This window comes from Heloderma suspectum, chromosome 3 (genome assembly GCF_057233095.1).
Source record: "Heloderma suspectum isolate Gila_16-S chromosome 3, 16-S_ref, whole genome shotgun sequence".
Classification (NCBI taxonomy): Eukaryota; Metazoa; Chordata; class Lepidosauria; order Squamata; family Helodermatidae; genus Heloderma; species Heloderma suspectum.
In genome coordinates this window covers 182,410,226-182,427,642 of record NC_139460.1, presented here as the reverse complement: position 1 = coordinate 182,427,642, position 17,417 = coordinate 182,410,226, and the positions used below count along the sequence as shown (strand labels likewise).

Below are 17,417 nucleotides of genomic sequence, written 5' to 3'. Positions count from 1 at the left end.
GGAAACACAGGATTCTCACTGACCATAGCAGGATCCTGAATGCCCATGGGGAAACACAGGATTCTACCTGCCCATAGGGAAACGTAGGCTTTAACTGACCACAGGAGGATCTGGAATGCCCATAGGGAAACACAGGATTCTCACTGACCATAGAAGGATCCTGAATGCCCATAAGGAAACACAGGATTCTCACTGACCATAGCAGGATCCGGAATGCCCATAGGGAAACACAGGATTCTCACTGACCATAGCAGGATCCGGAATGCCCATAAGGAAACACAGGATTCTCACTGACTATAGCAGGATCCTGAATGCCCATAGGGAAACATAGGATTCTCACTGAGCATAGCAGGACCCAGAATGCCCATGGGGAAACACAGGATTCTCATTGACCATAGCAGGATCCTGAATGCCCATAGGGAAACATAGGATTCTCACTGACCATAACAGGATCCGGAATGCCCATAGGGAAACATAGAATTCTCACTGACTATAGCAGGATCCTGAATGCCCATAGGGAAACATAGGATTCTCACTGAGCATAGCAGGACCCAGAATGCCCATAGGGAAACACAGGATTCTACCTGCCCATGGGGAAACATAGGCTTTAACTGACCACAGGAGGATCTGGAATGCCCATAGGGAAACACAGGATTCTCACTGACTATAGCAGGATCCTGAATGCCCATAGGGAAACATAGGATTCTACCTACCCATGGGGAAACATAGGCTTTAACTGACCACAGGAGGATCTGGAATGCCCATAGGGAAACATAGGCTTCTAACTGACCAGAGGAGGATCCAGAATGCCCATAGGGAAACGTAGGATTCTCACTGACCATAGCAAGATCCGGAATGCCATTGGGAAATATAGATGTCTCACTGGCCATAGCAGGATCCTGAATGCCCATAGGGAAACATAGGCTTCTAAATGACCACAGGAGGATCTGGAATGCCCATAAGGAAACACAGGATTCTCACTGACCATAGCAGGATCCTGAATGCCCATCAGGAAACACAGGATTCTCACTGACCACAGCAGGATCCTGAATTCCCATGGTGAAACATAGGCTTCTAACTGACCACAGGAGGATCCGGAATGCCCATAAGGAAACACAGGATTCTCACTGACCATAGCAGGATCCTGAATGCCCATCAGGAAACACAGGATTCTCACTGACCATAGCAGGATCCGGAATTCCCATGGTGAAACATAGGCTTCTAACTGGCCACAGGATGATCCGGAATGCCCATAAGGAAACACAGGATTCTCACTGACCATAGCAGGATCCTGAATGCCCATAGGGACCACATACTTGCCCATAGGGAGACCTAGTTCCGTGCAAGAGCCTCTGCAACCTTGGCAAGGAAACCTTGTCATAGAAAACTCTTTTCAGATTGGGAATACTAAATCCACTTCAGTCACTTGGTTTAGACATATGATGAAGACTTCTTTTTGTTCCTGCAGGCTTAATCTGATAAGCTATAACTAGCTATGTTGTTGCTCTTTTTTTCCTGTTATATTTTTATTCTTTGCTCTTCTTGGTTTATTTTGCACAGCTTTTGTTATTTTATTTTTGATATACATCACTTTCTTTTTTCTTTATTAGGCGGAGTGTATGTGTATCAAAAAATGTCTTCCCATCCATTAAAAGCTATTATATTGCTGCTTTGCTTATGCAATTGGAAACCTGTTTCAACCCAGACAAAGCAACTGAGATAGAACAACATATGTTCTCCACAGAGTTGAAAAATACTCTATGGTTCTGTACCAACTTTCATAAAAATATGTTAAGAATGAACCCATCCACCAAAACCCTGTTTAACAACTAGTTGAAACTTTGGGGAGAATTAAGTTCGGGTTTATCTCCATTATAAGCTGTTACAGAAAACAAAGAGATGACAGATGAAACGCAATTGCGTAATCAATCATTAGGGTATAATCATGGACTAATTGACATAAATGCACTTAGGAATGACGAAACATTCAAATAATATGAACCAATACGGAATGAAATGCTGAGGTTCCACAGTTTATTTTTCAAATGTTTACAGCTTAGAAGTCTAGTCTTGAGATTACTAAGGAAACTTGCCTCTCCGCAAGGAAAAAACCCTTTTTGAAATCTTGATGACACAAAATCAGGAAAATCTATTGAGTACATTGTATAAAGCTCTCTTAGATAATTAACAATTATCAAAAGAGATGGGGAAAAGAATAAACTTCGTAGATTCCAGGAAGTATCTGGACACGGATTTGGAATAATATTTCACAGCAAACAATCATCACAAATCTTAAAGCATTTTTTTAAATGTTTTCTTACGCTGGTATTTAATGCCTGCAAGTCTTAACCATATTTATCATAAGGCTGATAACAGGGGCTGGAGAAAAAAATTGTGTAATGCAGATATGGCCTTTATTTTTTGGTTCTGCCCTATGATTAAGGACTATTGGTAAAAGATAGTAGAGAAAACTGAAATCATAGCAGGGTATAAACTACCGTTGGATCTGTGATAAGCTGGTAACAGTAATGTCTCTCAGAGATGTTTTAGTCTCTCTCGGTTCCCAGCTAGGCACTAAAGATAGCTGGCTCATCACTGAGGCTAAGGTGGGAAAGGTGTTCCCCAGTCCAATTAGTTTCCCCAACAGATGACTTGCCTGTTGTATATCTTCATGAACAGCTCATCAACCCCCCCATCCTCTGTTCTTATATCTTGCCCGTTGTTCCTTTGGCTCATTTACCACAGTTGACAGGCAGCTCTCACATCCTCTGGATGTACTGTAATTAGTTTCAGGTGGTACAGCGAGGCTAACCAAGCTTTCATCCCTACCTGGCTTCTCACAGGATCCCATAGTTATTCTCTTTGGTTATGTAATGGAAGTTGTTTTGTCTGCTGACATAGAGATGATAGTGCATTTATTGACAGCCGCTAGAATGTTAATATCTGCAAATTTCAAAAAAATGAAGTACCCACAATGACTAGATTTATATATTATGGGAAATAATATATATGGTTAAGGGCGCAATCCTATCCAGGTAGGTAGCCGCCTCCAAACTCGGAGGCAACCACCTATCCAAAGCAAGGCAGGAGAAGCACAGATGGGATAGTTCCCTCTGCGCTCCTCCTGCTCTGCATTTTCTGCTAGACAGCCGATTTTGGCTGTCTAGCCGAGGGAGAGCCGAGCAGGGGAGGAGGCTGCTGTATGACACATAGGATGTGTCGTACAGGCATTTCTGCCCTCCCCGCCCCAGAACGCCCTTCGGAACGCCCCTTTTCAGCCACTCGAAAGGCAGTATAAAACTATGTTAAATAAATAAATAACATAAAAGGACAGAAAGGGTGAGGTACAGGAAAAGGAGTTTTAATACTTTATCTTTTCTCTGAAATTCTTCTGTATCTATTTTTAGACAGAGAAAGGCTTAAAGAGTTACAATTGTCCTAACTTTTAATAACAACCTCCCTTCCATAGCACTGCTTGTCTTACCTTGAGTTGGTGTTTTTAGTACGTTGCCCCTGTATCCCTCCATTGTGCTTGTATCTCTCCATGAGAGCAGTGCGGGAACTTCTGCATGTACACCACTATGACATATCGTTATGGATTGCATCATTCGCAAATGTAGCACTCTGGCAATGAGGATATACCACAACAAAAGAATCCCTAGGCACACTTCTGATGCATACCCACCTGTATACCAATCCAAGTCCTGGCAGTCTTACTGACAATGTCGCTGCATTCCTCCCCAGATGTGACTGTGTATACATTTAAAACTATCTGTATTCCACACCCATAGGGATTCTTTTGTTGTGGTATATCCTCACACAAAAACACCTTCCAGTCTTTGCATTCCATCCTCAAAGGCACACGTGCTACCTGGTAAGAAGCAGCTGCAATGCACAGGAGAATGTCTTTCTCTATTTTTCATGGAATCAACCATAATTACCTCTTTTGTTCTGAAAATTATAATACCAAGTAGACAATGTTGACCAGAACCAGTTATATCAGTGTTGAACGGTATCAGCAGAAAGTCTTTGTTAAGAGCGAGATTTTTATTCAGGAAATTGTAGGAAATTGCATTGCCCAAGGCAACACTTTTATATATGTATGTTGTGCAGAGCAGGATTTTATCCCTTAACTGGTACTGACAAATGAAATTTGAAATCGCTTCATCAATAACTTAATCTAACAGTCATTTTCTAGGATGTAATGATTCCTTTAGTACAGCTGGTAGCATTTTCATGGATTTTTGGTCTTCCTCACTTGCTGTGGTGTTCCATGGCTTCCTATGTGCTATGTCTTGATGTTGTTTCATGGCCTTTTTTGGTGTTGACTGTTTTCGCAACAAAGCACCCTGTGTTGCATCTCTAAAATCTGCTCCAGTAATTTCTAAAATATCAAGGACGGTGTCCGTGATCTTGGGGTTATTTGGAAGAGGATGTTCAAGGTCTGACATACAGACAATGGAATTGGGCACTGGGTTTTATGCTGTAGTCATAGTCACCAGATCTCGGTTTTTTCCTTCCAGCTTTACTTGATCTACCTCTTTTTCTTTTCATTACTGTTGATAAGGAATATGCGAGTTTATTAAATCTTTCTGTGCAAGGAATTGATATTTGAGTTGCAATAATGTGATAACATTGCCCTGTACTGCCGCAGGAAAAATATGCAGGTAAAGTGTAACTGCTTGCATTTTACTACTGTATACATCATGGACATTGAAGGTGCCCGAATGGCAGCAAAGCCTGACTCCTCCAGACTCCTTGCTAAGTTTAGCCAGAGATGTTTGTCTCATCTGATAACTCTTTGCTTTTTCCACACCTGTCCTGGGAGGGTTTGGATCATGGATGGATTTTATATTTTCAATATTTTTTTCTAGAGGATAAAATGGAGGGAATTCTACCTCCATGGGTGATTTCTGTAGGTGAGAAAATTGCTTTTTTTAGAGAATAGTTTTCCAGACCACAATATGCTCATTTGAACCCATACAAAAAATATTAGAGCTGTGCACCGCTTCGGCCCAAGGCCCAAACCCCAAGTCAAAGCGGGCTGCTTCGGGTAACTTTGAGCCCCTTCTGAGGCTAAGTGGGGGGGCACAAAACGACCTGGAGTGGGTTGGGGGCTCTCCGAAGTGCTCAGTGCGCTTCAGAGCTTCGTCACCCCCGGCCCAACCACACCAGCACCTCCAGGTCCTTACCTGAGCCGCCCATGACCTCCACCGCCACCGCCTCTGTCGGCGTCGCCTCCACCGCTGCCGCCTTCTCCACCATCATCGCTGCCACCACCTTCTCCTTGTCCTCCGCCTCCACTGCCGTCATCTTCTCCTCCTCCTCCACTGCCATCATCGCCACTGCTGTCTCCTCCGCCGTCATCACCGCCGCCAGGTACTGAGGCCTGGACACGCACCGACTGTTATTGCAGGGAGTCAACATTTTTTAAATGGCAATTTCCAGGAACTTCCAGGAGGTTTGTTGTTGTTGTTCAGTCATTCAGTTGTGTCCGACTCTTCGTGACCGCATGGACCATAGCACGCCAGGCCTTCCTGTCCTGCGCACTCTCCCAGAGTGTGCTCAGGTTCATATTCATTGCATCCGTGATGCTATCTAGCCATCTCATCCTCTGCCGTCCCCTTCTCCTTTTGCCTTCAGTCTTTCCCAGCATCAGGGTCTTTTCCAGAGAGTTTTCTCTTCGCATTAGGTGGCCAAAATACTGGAGCTTCAGCTTCAGTATCTGTCCTTCCAATGAGCACTCAGGGTTGATTTCCTTTAGGATTGACTGATTTGACCTCCTTGTAGTCCAGGGGACTCGTAAGAGTCTTCTCCAGCACCACAGTTCGAAAGCATCAATTCTTCGCGCTCAGCCTTCCTTATAGTCCAGCTCTCACAGCCATACATTACTACTGGGAAAACCATAGCTTTGATTAGACGGACCTTTGTTGGCAAGGTGATGTCTCTGCTTCTTACTATGCTGTCTAGGTTTGCCATAGCTTTCCTCCCAAGGAGCAAGCGTCTCTTAATTTCATGGCTACAGTCACCGTCTGCGGTGATCATGGAGCCCAAGAAAGTAAAATCTGTCACTGCTTCCATTTCTTCCCCTTCTATATGCCAGGAAGTGATAGGGCCAGATGCCATGATCTTAGTTTTTTTAATGTTGAGTTTCAAACCAGCTTTTGCACTCTCCTCTTTCACCCTCAACAAGAGGCTCTTCAGATCCTCTTCACTTTCTGCCATTAGGGTGGTATCGTCTGCATATCGGAGGTTGTTGATAATTCTCCCAGCAATCTTAATTCCGACCTCTGATTCATCCAACTCGGCATTTCTCATGATGTACTCTACATATAAGTTAAATAAGCAGGGTGACAATATGCAGCCTTGTCGTACTCCTTTCCCAATTTTGAACCACTCGGTTGCTCCATGTCCGGTTCTTACTGTTGCTTCTTGACCCTCGTACAGGTTTCTCAGGAGACAGGTAAGGTGGTCTGGTACTCCCATCACTTTCAGAATTTGCCACAGTTTGTTGTGATCCACACAATCAAAGGCTTTAGCGTAGTCAATGAAGCAGAAATAGACGTTTTTCTGGAATTCTCTTGCTTTCTCCATGATGCAGCGAATGTTGGCGATTTGATCTCTAATTCCTCTGCCTCTTCGAAACCCAGCTTGTACTTCCGGTAGTTCTTGGTTCACATACTGCTGAAGCCTAGCTTGTAGGATTTTGAGCATCACCTTGCTGGCATGTGAAATGAGCGCAATTGTACGGTAGTTTGAACACTCTTTGGCATTGCCCTTCTTTGGAATTGGAATGTAAACTGACCTTTTCCAGTCTTGCAGCCATTGCTGAGTGTTCCAAATTTGTTGGCATATTGAATGCAGCACTTTAACAGCATCATCTTTTAGGATTTTAAATAGCTCAGCTGGAATACTGTCATCTCCGCTAGCTTTGTTGTTACTAATGCTTCCTAAGGCCCACTTGACTTCACTCTCGAGGATGTCCGGCTCAAGTTCAGTGACCGCACTCTCATGGCTATCAAGGACATTACTATCATGGCTATCAAGGACAATAAGATCTTTCCTGTATAGTTCTTCTGTGTATTCTTTCCACCTCTTCTAAATCTCATCTGCTTCTGTGAGGTCCCTGCCTTCTTTGTCCTTTACCATGCCCGTCTTTGCACAAAACGTTCCCTTGATATCTCCGATTTTCTTGAAGAGATCTCTAGTCTTTCCCAGTCTGTTGTTTTCCTCGATTTCTTTGCATTGTTCATTTAAGAAGGCCTTCTTGTCTCTCCTTGCTATTCTCTGGAACTCTGCATTCAGTTGGATAGATCTTCCCCTTTCTCCCTTGCTTTTTGCTTCCCTTCTTTCCTCCCTCAGCTACTTGTAAAGCCTCATCAGACAGCCACTTGGCTTTCTTGCATTTCTTTTTCTTTGGGATGGATTTCGTTGCTGCCTCCTGAACAATGTTACGGACCTCCGTCCATAGTTCCTCAGGCACTCTGTCTATCAGGTCTAATCCCTGAAATCTATTCCTCACCTCCACTGTATATTCATAAGGGATATGATTTAGGTCATACCTGAATGGTTTAGTGGTTTTCCCTACGTTCTTCAATTTCAGCCGAAATTTTGCAAGAAGCAGCTCATGACCACAGTCAGCTCCAGGTCTTGTTTTTACTGACTGTATGGAGCTTCTCCATCTTTGGCTGCAAAGGACATAATCAATCTGATTTCGATATTGACCATCTGGTGATGTCCATGTGTAGAGTCGTCTCTTGTGCTGTTGGAAAAGAGTGTTTGCTATGATCAGCGTGTTCTCTTGGCAAAACTCTATTAGCTTTTGTCCTGCTTCATTTTGTACACCAAGGCCATGCCTGCCTGTTATCCCGGTGATTTCTTGACTTCCTACTTTAGCATTCCAGTCCCCTATAATGAAGAGGACATCTTTTTTTGGTGTTAGTTCTAGAAGGTGTTGGGAGGTTACCATTTTAAAAATGGCGACTCCCTGCAATAAGAGTCAGTGCACGTCCAGGCCTCAGGACCTGGTGGCGGCGATGACAGCAGTGGTGGCAGTGAAGGCGGAGAAGGCAGTGGCATCTGAATCCCACTTCAGGTTCGGGGCCAAGTCGGGTTGCCCTCCCCCCCCCCCAAATCAGCCCAAGCTGAATTGGGCTTGCCTCCGAACCCATGAAGCAGCTTCTGAGTTGGATCGGGGGGTCCCTGCACAGCCCTAAAAAATATGCTTGCATATAATACATATAATACATGGTGAGTGCCATAACGTCAACTGGCATTTCTTTCATTCCCTCTCATCCTTTAATTATCTTGTTCATGCTCTTGCTGATGTTATTGGTTGCAGCTATATCATTTCTGAATGCAGCAAATTTCCGAATGTGAATGCAATCATTCAATTCTTTATCGAAATATTCTTTAAATGGCTGACTCCACAGCACACTATATGCCCTGTATCAGTCCTTATATTGTTTCTTAGATGATGAATTTAGCAATTGTGTCACAGTGTCTTCTAAAACTATCAAATTGTATTTTCTCCCACCATGGCCCTTTCACCCACATCCTGACATCTCTAAGAATGTGATTTCTGCAATATACCTGTGGAATCTGAGGGAATTTCTCTTGCAAAGGTTGAACAATACCCCTTTCTTGGTCTGTTACAAATGGTATTTTTTCCATGTTTTCTCTTGCTAGTTTTGAAAGTATTTCACACAAGAAATCTTGATGGTATGCCATGAATCTTTTGGTATGTACAAGAAATGCAACAGGGAATATTGGGTCACCTTCTAAGTGCTGTTTCTCATTGCTATGGGAGATTAATAGACATCTCCAAGCTTGAATGTGCTGTCATAGGACACAAGTTGTGGTAAGGATGCATCTTTGCTTAGTGGTTAAGACGCTGAACTGCAGACTGGAAGGTCAGCAGGTCAGCAGTTCGAGACCCAAGTGCTGCGTGGCGGAGTGAGCTCCCGTCTTCAATCCCAGCTTCTGCCAACCTAGCAGTTCGAAAGCAAGAAATTGCAAGTAGATAAATAGGTACCGCCTTGGCGGGAAAGGTAACAGCATTCTGTGCACCTCGGTGTTCAGTCATGCCGGCCACATGACCACAGAAGCGTCTTCGGACAGCGCTGGCTCTTCGGCTTAGAAACGGGGATGAGCACTGCACCCTAGTGTCGGACACGACTGGTTGGGGACACCTTGACCTTTACCTTTTTTGCTTGAGAGGGGAGAGCACGTCCTTTGGCAATGATATTGGGATGTGCAAATGAAACAATGAGATCAGACAGAAAGGTAAACTTTGTGATAAAATTTTCAAGATGCTGTGAGAGTTCCACCAGACTGAATATTTCATCACTGCCCATTCTTCCTTTTTTGTTCTGTTGATATGACACATTTTGTACCTGTCTGAGATTCTGTGGATGATCAATGGCCATAAGTCTATGAGAACTGTCCATTGATGCTATTGTTTATAAATGTTTATAGGCCTTCAATGGTTTTTTGTGTGACTCCCATGCAATTTCCATTTTTTCAAAAACCTGCTTCATAGTGCCAGCAAAAGACTTCTTAGAATCCTTCCTGTTGCCATGACTGGGAGCTTGATGCAATGTTTCATTGCCCAAATAGTGGATGATGTACAACTTTCTAGGATCTGTGCACTCCCTGTGGCAGAATATCTATTTCTTGAAACCATGCAGTGAATCTTTCCAGGACCCATTGGGGTCCTTTAAATAGTAGTGCCTTTTCAGTACAGCTGGGGGGTGCAAATGTTTTTGATGGAAATTCGACCCCTTTGATACCCATCAGTACTGCATGGATGCCTTGTTGTGGCAAAGGGGCTTGCGTAACTCAGTGAAGCCATAAGCTATGCCGTGCAGGGCCACCCAAGATGGACAGGTCATGGCAGAGAGTTCTCACAAAATGTAGTCCACTGGAGAAGGAAATGGCAACCCACTCCACTATTCTTGCCAAGAAAACCCCATGGAACATATCACAAGGCTAAAAGATATGACGCCGGAAGATGAGCCCCTCAGGTCGGAAGGTGTCCAATATGCTACTGGGGAAGAGCAGAGGGTATTTCCAAGTAGCGCCAGAAAGAGTGAAGCGGCTGGGCCAAAGCCAAAAGGACAGTCAGCTGTGGATGTGTCTGGTGGTGAAAAGAAAATCCGATGCTGTAAAGAACAATATTGTTTAGGAACCTGGAATGTAGCACGCTCCGGGAGAGAGTGCAGGACAGGAAGGCCTGGCGTGCTATGGTCCATGGGGTCACAAAGAGTCAGACACGACTGAACGACTGAACAACAACTGGTCAAAATGATAATCATGCTCCTGCTCCGGAACAGGGGAGGAGGAGCAGTACACAAACACCTCCCCACCCTTTGGCAGCGCAGGTGGTAATGAAATAATTTTACTTTCATCTAGGTTCTCTCCTGAGAATTGCTAGTACTCCTTCCATTGGAAGATCACTTCTTTGACCAGTCATATACCTGTATCATGACATTCTCTCATCTCTAAACTGGTTGGCCTGATCTCACACAGTGGCAGCACCAGGAAAAAAAAATCGGGATGGTAACAGAAGGGGGCAAAGTATATTTCTATGTGGGCGAGCTGTGTCCCATATGTGAAGATCTCTGAAAGAAAAATAACAGTACCTTTCACACTAAAACCGCCATCCTAAACATATTTTTCCGGAAATAAATTTGAAAAAATCACTATGGGCCTACCACACAGAGGGGGAAATTAATTTTCAATTAATGCTGAAAAATATTACTTGTGAGATTTTATTTTTTTTTACTTTGAGTCATCCCATACATAAATAAAACAGTAAGTTCAGGCAGGCTGGCAATAAGCAACATTAGCAAGAAGCAACCAGATCACATTTTGGTGAGTTTCCTTAGACATATTCAGGGTGCTGCTCTTTAGTTATTCACACATATTCTTTTCAATGAAAAATACTGTTGCCAAGGGAAAAGGCACAGACAGCCCAGAGGTCACCAAAGTTGGATCTAAGGGCATGTATGCAACCCTGTGTTTCCCTATAGGCATTCAGGATCCTGCTATGGCCAGTGAGAATCCTGTGTCTCCCTATGGGCAGGTAGAATCCTGTTTCCCTATGGGCATTCATATTTTCCCTATGGGCAAGTACTGTCATTTGTTTTAGTATCTCCTGTATCCTATCAGTGTTATCCAAAGTTGTGCCTTGTCATTCATTGTATAAAAGCTTTTTTTGAAATATAAACGAGGAGAACCTCCATACAAGAATCTGGTAGGAATCTCCACATACGTATGCTTTCTTTTCCGACTTTTGTGGTCTTTGAATAAAGATGTGAACGCTCCGAATAAGCTGTGAAGTTTTCTTCGACAGTTCAGAGAGTGGCCCTCCTTGGCTTCGGATTCAGCACCTAAAAATCTTAAAAGAAAGGTAAGAAAAACCCTTTACGTATGATGAACAGCAAGGTCCAGCCAGAAAATGACCCTTCTTCCCCGGACTAGGAAGCCTAGTCCGAAGAGAACGACGCTGTCAGTCCGCCTCCAGAGCACCCACACGCCCGGGCGAGCGCCAAGCCCAGCCGCGGCGCAGGCCTAGGCGAGGCCCCCCGCGCCGGCCGCCCGCCAGCCAACTTCCAGCATGCGCAGTAGGCGCTGGAGGCGGGCAATACAGTAGCAGGAATAGGACTTGCGGGAGAGGCGCCCGGAAGTAGCCGTGTCTTCCTTCTCGGAGTGTGAGGCGGGGGACGTGCGATGGCCGCGGCGGCCGCCGCCGCACCAGCCCCTGAGGAGCCCCCGGAGGTTCAGCGACAAGCCGCCAAGCGTAAGAGGAGGGGAGCGGAAGCGGCATTTCTCCCGTCCGTCGAAGTAGCTTTTCTCCTTGCTCCACTCACGGAGGAGGGGCGGGGGAGCGAGGCTCGCTGGGGCTTCCCCAAGCAGCCTCCTCCCGCGGACGTGGAGAGCCCGGGGCGGGAGGCATCACAGCCCTGACCGCCGGAGCTTCCTAGCGACATTTGAGGCCGCTCTGCGCAAGAGGCATTTTCTACACAGCTGTTAGTTCCTTGTAGGACAGCCTCTGTGTGAACTCGGTAACGTGTGATGAAAGCGAGTACACACACTGGTCGTGAATTTCAGGGATCTAGTTGCGGGCTCGTAAAGTTACGGCAACATTAACGTCACTTTTTGAAAAACGATTAGTTAACGTTTCTTCAGAATGCAACAACACGCAATAGCAACGAGCTAGCGGGCCGAGCTTCTCCCCTTCTGCGTTCTCCTCAGGGCAAACGGTTCCTTAATTGGCCCCTTGAAGGCCGGCGGAAGGGTTGCCCCAGGTGAAAGCTGGTCGCTTCAGGAGCCGGCAGCAGGAGCTCTCTGCCCTGGGCTTCTCCGCTCCCCAAGTGTTTGGAGAGGGCTTGATGTACTGTAATTTCCATCAACACTAAAACATGTATTTCGTTTGTTTCATAACTGTGCCAAACAGTGTTGTTATAGTAGAATCTTCATTCTTTAACCCATAGATATCTAGACCTTTGGGTGAAGCATGCTAGAGTAGTTTTAAAAAGTAAAGGGCTAGCTGATAAAAATTTCTTAAAATGAGGTGCGAGAGTTTGCCTCCCTCTGAGACACTGATTTGAGTTTTGCCGGACTTGCCTAATGCCCCACTCCCATCTGTTTTGTGGCATTATTTATGTAATACAAGCCCACTATCTAGTACTTAACCACATAGCCATCCTAGTGGATGTTGTGCTGGCTGCCCCCAAGTCTCTTTACCATGATCCTTTTACATGTTGGCAGGTCTGATCCTTCCTGGAGTAATTGCAATTGCCGGATAACACGAGTGTTGAAGCATCCATGCCATAACTGACCAGGTCTGGCTTAGCTGGGCTGTGGGTCTGGCTTAGCTGGGCTGGGTCTGGCTTAGCTGGGCTGTGAACTCAGAGGTTTATGGTATCCCAAGCAGAGCGGGAGGTGTCCTGCGTCTCCTGCTCTGCAATTTAGCTAGACAGGCGTTTTTCGCCCATCTAGCTGAGGCATCGGGGAGGGGGAGGGAAAGGGAAAGAGGCTGGGGTGGCTTGGGGATATGGTGTAAGCCCTCTCCACCATTGGCACGCTTACCTCAGAGAGGCAGCTGGTGTGTTTCTCTCTGCACCAGCTGGGAGAGGGCAGGAAGCTCAGACTCCTGGGTCCAAGTAGTATCTCGGGCCTCAGATCTAGGAATCTGAAAAATTTTATGGTCCCCCAGATGCTGAATTCTAGACCTAGTATGTACATTTAATATTTTTGTGCATCTTATGATGATTTAATTGCTGCCACTCAAATTTTTATCTTGCTCTTTTGTGTTATTGATAATCAGTAAACAATGTTTTATTGTTGTAAGCCACCCACTGTTATTAGACAGCCTACAAATATGGTAACTAAAATAAAGTCATCCACCTCTGGATTTGACAATGGCTTTAATCCGTAGGAGCAGAATGTAATGTTTTCTTTTACAACTAAAGCAGCTAATGTTTTCTTTTCCCATTTTCTGTTGTACTTCTAAATCTGAATAGAGGATCCTGCTGTTGAAACAGCCGAAGAAGCTACAGAACCAGCAGAGGAAGATATCAATGAACTTTGTAAGGATATGTTCAAAAAAATGGCCATTTACCTAACAGGTGAACTGACAGGTAAGCTTACATTAAACAAAATACAATGCAATCCTATGCATGTTTTCTCAGAAGTAAATACTATTGAGTTCAGTGGCGCTTAATTCCAAGTAAGTGTGCATAAGAATGTAGCCAAAACCTTTTATCTCCTACCTTCCCTGAGTGGCATCAAGCTTCTGTAAGAGAGTTCTCAAACCAAGCCATACCGTGTCAGATTGGCTCTGGCCTTACCTACATTTTTTCCAGTAATGTCACTATATCACACAAAGGGCTGGAGTTTGCTAGCACACTGTAGCCCCACCCACTTCTGATTGGTTGCTTCATGTGGTACAGCCTGGCTACAGAACCACCAGTGACATGTTATTTTCTCATTATGTTCCCATGAGATGTAAATGTATGAGGGGTAGTTACAGTGAAATGGAAGACGTTTTCTGGTGATGATTTTCATGATCAAATTCCAGTGTTTAAAATATCCAAAGAAGTGGTCAACTTGAGAGAGCTATTTGAATATTCTGCTACCTCATTGAAACCATTGTGATTAAAATTATGTCCTATAAATAATTGACATTTTTAAAAGATAAGACAGGCGTTTTCTCTTTCTTCCTCCTCCCTTTTTTTTAGCCACTAGCGAAGACTATAAACTCTTGGAAAACATGAACAAGCTGACAAGTTTGAAGTACCTGGAAATGAAAGATATTGCTGTAAATATAAGTCGAAACCTGAAAGACTTGAATCAAAAATGTAAGTAGAAAAGGGGAGGGGCTTTGATTGAGTCAGGAATGTGCTTTAATTGTAGTCTGAGGTCTGTGTACAATCACAGGATATGTTTATATATGGGCCAAAATCCAAAGAAGCTATAAGCTTAGTTGTGAGAACTGTGTGCACAAGAGGAATTTTTCAAGGGTTTCTTTAGCACAGCCTTCCCCAACGCGGTGCCTCCAGATATGCTGGACTACAGCTCCCATAACCCCAGCTGACATGGTGAATGATAGGGGTTGTAGTTCATGTGGAGGGCACCAGGATAGGGAAAACAGCTCTAGCATCTCCAACAGGTAAAGGCCAAAAGCATTTTAAAATAAAAAGGGAGGTTCCCTCTTTAGGGGCTGTAGTGAACTTCTAGGAGAAATCTCTTGCTATGTGTATGCAGTTCTTGCCTGCATGTAAATATAATTTATTTGAATTGTAGACACTGCCTTTGCCAATTGGCTACCCCCAAATGTGTATCTGTGATATTTTCCAATTCAGTCTGAACTGAAAAGCAAGCCTTTCATATGTGCTCAACTCACCCCCTTATCTCTTAAATAACAAAAACAGAACAGTCATGTATTAATGATGTAGATTCAGATCCATGTATTATGAAGATTTTTCTTGGATTCTCATGTGAGAAGGTTCCTGTAAACAAAAGCTGAGTATAGATTGATCATGATTGGAATGTAGTTTTGTTTATGTTTGTGATGTGGTAATGCTTTAAAAAAAGCATTAAAGGATAGTAATTCATTACATAAACCATCCACATAGCTTATCATAGGGTTCCCTATGGAATTACTGCAGGTCATGAAGGAGCAGAATGTAATACATTATTTTTTATTAATTGCATGTTTATATTGTTTTGCATACACGGTCTCTTCATATGAGGGAGAAACATGCTGGCAGAGCAGTCTTGGCAAAGATCTCTGTGCTAACGCTTGAACGGAGCCCGTTGAGCAGTTGAAAGCCTATATCAATGTGAAGGATGAGATGAAACAAGCCATGATGCTTATTAATGTGGCTTTATTGGTTGTTTACCGCAGGTGCTGATAATCTCTGTCTCTGAATTTTGGCTTGTTCCTGATTGCCTTCTGGCTTAGTTTATACTCTCATTTGTGACTGAAGTTGGTGTTTTATGCCGAAACATTTCACATTTTAATATCTGTTTGTTTATAAATTTTCCTTTGTTAAATACTTATAAACTGGATGCGCAATTGCTTGATGTTCATTGTGGTTTGGAGTGATGTGTCATATGTATCGCTTACATATTGGTTTATTCAGTGATTTCGATATACAAATGTTTTTCAATTCTTATGCTTATAAAATTAAAAGATCCTTATCCTTAACACATCACTTTATCCCACTGCTGTATAGGTACTGATTTTTTTTTTATTGATGACTTTAAGATATTGTATTATTTATATTATTTATTTATTTATTTATTTAATTTCTATACCGCCCAATAGCCGAAGCTCTCTGGGCGGTTCACAAAAAAAACTATTGTAGGAATAGTTTCATTCACTATGTGAATGTGGAAATTACAATCTATATTCTGGCCACTCTGTTTCAAATCTAATTACACAAGAGGTGACAGAAGTTGTTCACCCTCAGTGAGTCAGTAACTGATGGTTGTTTATTTGCCCCCCTGCCCTACTCCACTTTTTCCAAGATGCTGGACTTCAGCCATATCTGGAACAAATCAGTCTAATTGAAGAACAGGTGGCAGCTTTGGAACAGGCCGCCTACAAGCTGGATGCATATTCAAAGAAACTTGGTAGCTATTTATGATATCACTTGCCATGTTGGATCCAAAGAACTATGCAACTCTGTATGCCCAAGGGACCTTCAAAAGTATGTTGCTTGAACAGCAGCATCCCATGCTCTTCTGAAACTGAAGCGATTTTTCAAAAAGAAGTTTGTAATCTGGCATTGGGGTCTGCTAATTAAAAGAAGAAAATTCCATTGGATGTAATAGATCTTTGGATCCTGGTATTATGTGTTTTGCCATTTTCCTTTTTTCCTGCAAAAATTCTGTTTTTCTTACACTATGTATTCTGGGTTAGATTGAAAGTAGAATGGCTTAAATGTCTGATCACAGTGTGTAATCATGATGGGAATTCTGTAATTTCTGCAGAATATTGAATTCCCCCCAAAGGTGGTAGGAGAACTGTGGCTTGGACATATATCATAGATTCATAATTGAAAGGGAACTCGTTATTTGTTTTGCTTGTACTGATAGTTGTGTGTTTTGTCTCCTGCAGAAGCAAAGTACAAAAAACTGGAGAAACGATGAAAGAAGCACATTGTGTAATGAGGCTTTTCTTCTAGAATATATGACTTATAAGGAATTGGATCACATCACTGACTTGCTGAATTTTACAGAGTTTGAGCTTCAAAAATTATTTTGACTAGAGTTATGTGGGAATTTTTAAGAGCAGTTGTGGCTGCTCTTGACTAAGGCTGAAATCTTTCTCTTATAGAATCTGTTCCTTTTTACTATTTTTGTTACTCATTTTACAGAAAACTTAACAAGAAGCCACTGTTAACTGTTTCAGCAGTCTGCCACAATAATCCTTTCCATACAAGTTCTGCACCTGCTTCCCTATTGAGCAAGAACATGACTTTTATGCTCAGTAAAGCCTTGATTTGTAAACATGGAAGCTCCCAGTGTGCCATGGTTGTCTCTAAAATGGTATGGCCTTGCTGTAAAGCATCTTTCCTGCCATGCTTTTTGAGAAATAAAAAACCTGGGAATTAAGATGGCCCTCTTCTTGCTCTTTCTTTCTGGGAAAAATGATCTTCAGCTTTGGAGTGGTGTCATGCCTGACTCTCACAGCCACTCATGAGGCTTGTTTTATCAGTCCAGACTGCTTTCACTTTTTGGACCTGGTTAGATTGAGTGTGCAAAGGAAGAACTCACTCTGTGACTTGTCCCTGACTCAGCAGTTATTTGTCATGGGGTGACAACTGGTTGCAGTCCTGCATACAGTTATAAGCTCTATTAATTCCAGTGGGACTTAGGTGGACACAACCAAGTCAGGACAT

At 43.4% G+C, this 17,417-nt stretch overlaps 1 protein-coding gene and 1 long non-coding RNA gene across 2 annotated transcripts; one reads left to right on the top strand and one right to left on the bottom strand.

The window, feature by feature from the left end:
- Positions 1 to 3,829: 3,829 nt before the first annotated feature.
- On the bottom strand, positions 3,830 to 11,633 carry LOC146350506 (uncharacterized). The gene is made up of 3 exons (XR_014789304.1): positions 11,276 to 11,633; positions 5,193 to 5,404; positions 3,830 to 4,913 (listed from the first exon to the last, which is right to left on the bottom strand). It is a non-coding gene; the product is annotated as an uncharacterized LOC146350506 (long non-coding RNA).
- A 76-nt stretch (positions 11,634 to 11,709) lies between these two features.
- On the top strand, positions 11,710 to 17,130 carry BLOC1S2 (biogenesis of lysosomal organelles complex 1 subunit 2). Its single transcript, XM_084845137.1, has 5 exons — positions 11,710 to 11,803; positions 13,530 to 13,646; positions 14,247 to 14,366; positions 16,042 to 16,146; positions 16,634 to 17,130. Exons 1-5 carry the CDS (start codon positions 11,734 to 11,736, stop codon positions 16,663 to 16,665), a joined length of 444 nt encoding a protein of 147 aa, XP_084701263.1. The 5' UTR covers positions 11,710 to 11,733; the 3' UTR covers positions 16,666 to 17,130.
- The last annotated feature ends 287 nt before the right edge of the window (positions 17,131 to 17,417 follow it).

Coding starts and splice junctions, on each gene's coding strand:
- BLOC1S2 (XM_084845137.1), top strand. CDS start 11,734: ATGGCCGCGGCGGCCGCCGCCGCACCAGCCCCTGAGGAGCCCCCGGAG. Junction 13,647..14,246: donor CCTAACAGGTGAACTGACAG/GTAAGCTTACAT, acceptor CCTTTTTTTTAG/CCACTAGCGAAGACTATAAA. Junction 14,367..16,041: donor GAAAGACTTGAATCAAAAAT/GTAAGTAGAAAA, acceptor ACTTTTTCCAAG/ATGCTGGACTTCAGCCATAT.